The 7,138-nt window shown below is 40.7% G+C and overlaps 1 protein-coding gene across 1 annotated transcript in view; it reads right to left on the bottom strand.

The window, feature by feature from the left end:
- LOC106011113 overlaps nucleotides 1-6,351 on the bottom strand; it is a gene marked incomplete in the record, with an annotated part of 13,410 nt that extends 7,059 nt beyond the window's left edge. The window contains 2 exon segments of the mRNA XM_035968384.1: nucleotides 142-664; nucleotides 6,126-6,351. Of these exon segments, the coding sequence (XP_035824277.1) occupies nucleotides 142-525 (384 nt within the window).
- Between the last annotated feature and the right edge of the window lie 787 nt (nucleotides 6,352-7,138).

The raw sequence follows: 7,138 nt of genomic DNA, 5'->3' as shown, positions 1-7,138 counted from the left end.
TGTGTGTGTGTGTATGTGTGTGTGTGTGTGTGTGTGTGTGTGTGTGTGTGTGTGTGTGTGTGTGTGTTCTGCAGAATAAAAAACCCGGGTTTGACCCTTAAAATAGTGTATCTGCCTGAGGGAACGAAAGTCACAATTTACCTTTTCATTAACAAAAAATGCATCTATTGGATCAACGTCCACAGCCCGGGATTTCGAGGTGGTCTTTTTCGTAGCTGGTCGAGGCTTCCTTTTGAAATCACTGGGGACACCGGTTTTCGTCACTTCTTGGAAAATTGATGGAGGTACTGCGGGGCGAGGCCCTCTTCCAGTTGTATGTTCCATTTGTACATGTTCAGGCCAGTGCAAAGCACAGACACCCATAAAATCAGTGACATCCTCTAACTCCAATTCATTAGGCAAACTGGCTGCCCACGCTTTGCGTTTTGCAGTTTCTTTAGGAAATTTGTAAACAGCCACCTTCTGATCTTCAGGCTGATTTCTATATCCAGATCTACACTTGTAGACTGTACATTTTCTGCCCATATTTACAGGCAGGGTAGATCTATTCAAGTTATTTTCCTTTTATGCACTCGAAATTGTTCAGTCACATGTGTTTCCAGCTCCTCTCAACTCACAAAGTTCGTACTTACTACACAGCAAAAAGTACTACAACAAAAGAAAGCTGTAATGTACACAGAAAGCCATGGCAAACACACTGCAGAACTCAATAAGATAACAGTAACAGGATCAAATAAGCTTAGAGTTACGTCAAATGTTGCTGATGTAAAAACTATTTTCTCCGAATGTCACTGCATTTAATCTAGATAGATCTAGGTCAAGCTCCGCATAGGCTACTATTGCAAAAAACAGGAGAAACAGTCGGATTCTAGCAGCTGCTCGATTCCACAATCAATAAAAAAAAAAACCTCTAATACAGGGTGATAAAAAAACAAAAACTTTACAACTTTTTTTCTGAACATCTCGCGCAAAAATTGTTCTAAAATGCTGTAATTTGGAACAGACATAATTCATTGAAAGGGAATTTGTTTGATATACAATCCAGGAAGAAGAAACATGTTTTGAAAACGGAAACGGCTAAAAGGGGGGAAAAACACCCAATAAACGCAAAGTTCACCAATGTTTAAAAGTAAAAGTCTTGTAAAGGAAGTCGTGAAAAGATAAGTTGACCTTTTCCTTTATTTTCTCTTTGACATTAATTTTCCATCCCTGTGACATTTAAACAATATTTACTGTCTTTTACATACCTTAGTTTTTAAAAAAAATCTAATGATTTCATTCTGAAATTCCTAGAAGCAATGCTCCACATTCCCTCCTTTGTACTCGACACATTTTTAACGCGTCGTCCGAAATGTTCAGTGGCGCCCTAACACAAAGACTTGCTAAACCATGAGTTTTTAAAGCCACACATACACTAGAAGTGGGTTCTAGAGACAATAGAGTGGGGTGCCCAACAGACAGCATTTTTGGAGGTAACATATCCTGCAGGGTGAAAATGGACTTTGCACTAAATCAATAAATGTCACCGAGGAAATAATTCCCCTTTACAAGACAATCGAGGAATCATGAACACTTTGCCATGCTCTGATCCATGTCATCTCGGCCTAGCGAAGATGAACATGGAACAAGGTAGAGTTGTAGGTTAATATCTGCCATGCGAATGCAGACTGTTGTTGTGTAGGAAAGTCCTAGCTGCAGATCATCCTCGGACAGACGTCTCATGGGACTCGGCTACTGAAATCTGCACAATGGAAACGTTTAAATGGCTGCGCACAGTGCGTGTTCGACCTGAAGTGGTCATTTTATAAAGAACCTTTTAATTCTGATTCGCTATAGATCCAAACTGATGGAACTTCTCAACTCATGACACAAAAGGTCTTGAGGGTACCTAAGCATTCTCTCCATGACGTGCGCAGAATTTAAGAAATGCCAGGGATGGTGAGTTTGTGTGTGGAGAGGTAATGTTCAAAACAAAAAGCTTTCTGCTCTTTACGAAACGTAACCGTGATCTAAGCAGGCAAACGAAATTTGGGGGAAAATAGTCTCTGCAGACTTCTGTTGACTTGTTAGACTGCTGTAGCTTGCAATATAGGCGCGATCGTTGCAACTTTTAGTGGTCTACAGGCCTAATGCGAACTGGTGCATCATGCTATGAAAATGGCGACAAGGCTGAAAATGGGTTGTTTTTTAAATGCGCTATATAGAGCAAAACCATTCTATGGACTTATCTAAAATACATATCAGACAGATTCCTTTTGGCTTTCAAACGTTATGCTCAAATTCGAAATTCAAAACTTCAGTATGGAGGAAAATATTTATAAAACAAGATGTAATTTTTTGGGGGGATCACCCTGTATTACAGTCCAGACCTCTCTATATAATCTGTAAAGCAATGCAGCCACACAAGAAAGTAATAGTACTAAGTACTCTGGTACACAGGTGAAATTAATACATCAAAAACGGCGCAGAGATTCCGTAAACAGTATTATTATAATATGAAATGTTGAAGGCGGTTACTATTTATATATACAAAAAAGCGCAAGACGAACTTTGCGCCGTGTAAAATAAAATGGATAGCCCCTGTGTTACTAAAGAAATGGTGTGAAAACAGGCTTTTATCTTTTAAAAACAATAGCTTCCACATGGGCTGTTAACAATAATTAGATACAAGTCGGTAATCGCACACCCGGTGCCAAACGAACGCGCGCAGCCAGTGCAAGAGAGCCTTCAGTTGGGGAGGAGGCTTTATCTCGTGACGTTGTGGGAATTGCTACATTATCACGAGAGTTTAAACACACACCAATCAGATCACTTCACGAGTTACGCTTTGGCCAATTATTACGACGTTTGGAACAAAAACCTGCTTGGGCTAGGCCTTCTTAGCATTAGAATAGACTACGATCAGTTAGCAGGCGGGAAATACATGAAGCCTACAGAGTACAGAGAGAAGTGGCGACGCCTGATTGGTAGGGCCTATATAATATAGGTCTGAGGTACGTCATGTTCACTAAAAAAAATTTTAGAAGTGACCACATAAAATGGCTTCTCAGGCAAAGCCGGTGTCAACTTGATTTATCATTCACACCACAGTGCACAAAAAACAGCTCTTCAGTAGGCTCATCAACACAAGGCAAGTGCGCTGGTTCTGCACCTGTTTACAGGACTATAGTGCGGTCAAAAATTCGAGGTGCAACTTATCCTCAAATATCTCTTTAACGGGAGATTCAATGTCATCTATACTTTGCATACAGTTTTATCAATTTGTCTTAACTAAATCATATTTTCCAGAACAATTGGGACTAGATAAAAAAAACTTTTCTTCATGTATAATGTAAAATAGTTAAAATCTCCTTCACACGTAAAATGGTATTGTTCACAGCACTTCCAGCTTTTTACACACATTTTGATTAATATAATATAGCCTACGTCACAGCTCATCAAAGACAATTTTTACTTGCAAAACTTGTTACAAGAAATTATTGTTATAGTAAACACATTTTTACCCTGAAGGCTCTCAAAACATGCGTTCATTAAGTATAATGTCCAGATTAGAAAAACCTGACGGACTTGCTATTAAAAGCAATATTGCCTCAGCTGTAAACATTTCAAAATCTGTAGAAATCACTCACTTGGATTTTTTATTAGTATTTATTCAGGAATTTTCTAGAATACAGCTGGCATATGTTTACAAAAATGTTGATATGTTAAGACAAATTGATACGAGTAACTGCAAAAATTGGAGAACCTGTGTTCGATACATGTAGTGGAGAAGATATTTGAAAAAATACATGTTACATGTAAGTCCTATCACGAATGTTTGACCGCACTATAGCAGCAATCCATCACCTAAAGTTGGCATTGGCCCACGTAGCAGCATCCATACATTAATAAAAATGACATCAGAATCACTAATGTGGGGAGTGTGGAGCATGGGCTTTATGCATGATGTATCTGTTCGTGCATTCTGGAAAGGTGGCGGAACCAATAAAAAATACGCGTAGATCTACCCCCATGTCTTAAATTGTTAACAAAAGATGACAAGTGGTATTTCCAGGAATAATGTCAGTTCCCACGGAAAACCGTGCGTAAAAACTTTACTGAATTGAGGATATCTTTGAAATGGTAGGTTTAATGCCCCCCCCCCCCCCTCTATCAACACTGTTAGGTTATATTTGAGCGCGGGATATCCGAGTTTTTATTTAACGTCCATCACCGAAAGGACCGAGCCAAGGGGGAAATTCGTGTTAAGTGCCATTTCCAAGGACACCACGTCGGACAGAGCTGAGGCTCGAACCCTCGAACCCACAATCTCACGATAACAGGTCCGGTAGCCTAACCACTATGCCACCAATACAGGGGAAGGAACGCTATATTATTATTGAATCATCTGTGTAAGTGCAGGTCCAGCTCGTGCCACTTGATAGATACACTTGTTTCAAATCACAGTTTGAGCAACAAGAAATGTTTTTATTTGATGTTATAAAATGAAAAAGGATGTTAGAGATACAACAAATCTGATCTAGGCTATTCAAATGTTGGCGTCCATTTGTTAACTTTGCCAGCCTGTTTCGGTGTGCCCGTTTTCGTCCCACATAGATCTATTTTGTTTTTCTACCCGTTTCCACCCGAAATTGCTTCACCTGCGATGTTTTAACTTCGCTCCACATTTGTAATATAGGCCTGATGTAACCGAATACAATCCAAAATATATCTATAAAATTGATCTCTCTCTCTCTCTCTCTCTCTCTCTCTCTCTCTCTCTCTCTCTCTCTCTCTCTCTCTCTCTCTCTCTCTCTCTCTCATTAAAAATTATTAGTCACACGTCAAGGCAGTGAATGGACTTTAACTATAAGTGGTATACATGTCTCCTTTAGCAAATTGGGCGCCTACCGATGGTTCGTGAATTGTTCGTTCCGGGCGTATCATTTTTTAAAAACTTTTTTTGGATGCAAAATTCAAAATGAAAAAAAAATCCTCATCTAAACAACTACATGTAGATCTAGATCCTAGAATTATCTTCCTATCACAACTGTAAAACAGTGAGACACATTTTGCCGAAGCCATTTCTTTCATTGATTCTAAACGTATTGTACATGATGCCCTGTCTCTTATTTTGAGCATTTTCAAGGAAGTCATCAAGACTGAAAGGAAGGAAGTGTTTATAAAAGTGTACAAGTACTATTGGGCAATCTACATCTGTGTCTCTACCGCCCGCGCAAATCAGCATCAAGCATAGGGCCTACTGCATTACGATCGCCTGTCAAGACGTAAAAGGCCACAAATATCGCTACAAACTCTGGTGTGCAGGAATTAAACAACAGGCCCAGCCTGGTTCATGGAAGTGGTGTATGAAATTATAAACAGTAGGTCTAAATTATCTCCACGTATCTCATAAAACTGCAAGAACGTAGATCTATTGTATTTTTGGAATCAGCGTGACGACTGCAGTCAACAATTTTTGTTGTAACATGATGGGGGACGACGTCGAGTGTCAGGGAGCCTTCAACGAAATTCTAAACTGTGGGACGAAAACGGGTTCTCTCTCCCGCACGTTCACTGAACTCTGCATATTCCCAAGCGCCAGCACTGGCGGAGAGCAAACTACCATATTAATATTATTTATTATGATTAAACGCGACATTTTCCACTGCTTGGGGTACTTTAGATCCACTGCACTTTGTTCTGAATCTTTTGGAAAACCATATATATAATATCGTGTATGGTCATTTTGCCGTCTCTCTTTAGGCTGGCATATAACCACTTATATAGATCTAGTTGTAGCCCCACATGCTACGATCCCACGTTGATCACATTCACGGTGCGTTACATTGAAACTGACTGTGTATTCCAGCTGAAAACCTTTTCACTGCCACGTTCAAGATGAAATAACATCTACTCTAGATCAACACTAAAACAGACAATAAGCACAAACTTAATTCTTAGAACTGAGTGTAAAAATAATAGATGTAAACGAAAATAAATGGGTCTACATCATGTGTAGCCTACATCCAAGAGCTATGAATAAAACAACGAAAGAGGCTGTGAGAGGCCTCCAGTACACGGCACACGGAACGCATTACACTGTTATCTGCATCCACAAGCATTGTATGAGAATGGTCCATCACCCATTTTCGCGCATGGGTCTATCGCCGGTTTTCGCATTAATCCTCGTTGGCCTCGCTGAGAACGTGGCTGGCCTTCAATGCAGGAGCCAGCCTGCAACGTATAAAATTAAGGTGACCTGACTGCAAAGAAGGCCCAGGCCTAGGCCTATCATTGGCTAGGCCAAGGATCTTATGTCTATTTATAACCTCCGTCGGAAGGCCTGGTTTCGTTTCGGTCGAGGCGTACGAATCGTAACACACGTAGGCCTCGGGGTCTTCGTGTGTTGTGATTCTGTTTTCGGAATATGTTTTGTTCGTCGTATTACTTTTGTTACTTAGCTGACTGATATGGTCGTAACTGAGCTGCAAGTCCGACCCCCACCAGATACCACTGAGGAGAACGGTGGACAGAGAGCAATTATGTAATATAAATATCTTACTAAATATCTTACTGAGACTAAACATAATTAACTGCATAGTTTGCTCCACTTCTGTATCACAAACAACTGTTGATATCTAGACTTACCTTCATTTTCCCTTCTTTTTATCCTCACTGAATGCGTGTAGTGAGTAGATGTGCTGGCCAGCGTGTTGTCAATATTGTGTGAGTGCATAGGCGTCTACTGTGTATCAGTCGAAATTTATTCTCCTCCATTCGCTTCGCTTCTCGTCGCCTCGCCTCGCCTCGCCTCGCCACGCCACGCCACGCCACCCCACGCTCTTGGTGTGGCTGGTTCTGGTAGCCTAACCTCTTTCCGTGTGTGCTTGGCGGGTGCTCTTGTATGGTTTTGCTCCTTTTTTTCAATTACAAACATCTATCGTCCTTTTTTGCGTGGATTTGTTACTTTCTTTTAACACCTCTAATATCTGGGACTGATATAACCTAATTAAGCTGCAAGTACACCAAAAACTCTCACTAAAAGAAAAACCTCTTCCGCCTTTTTTGTGATCTACTATCGAGTTCTGATCGCCTGACCCGCGCCGCCTCGCCTCGCCCGCAGAGTGCGGCCTCGCCTTCTGACACATCTGAAGCA

Source organism: Aplysia californica, unplaced genomic scaffold (genome assembly GCF_000002075.1).
Source record: "Aplysia californica isolate F4 #8 unplaced genomic scaffold, AplCal3.0 scaffold00056, whole genome shotgun sequence".
In the NCBI taxonomy this organism is placed as follows: domain Eukaryota; kingdom Metazoa; phylum Mollusca; class Gastropoda; order Aplysiida; family Aplysiidae; genus Aplysia; species Aplysia californica.
This window is presented reverse-complemented; position numbering and strand designations above follow the sequence as displayed.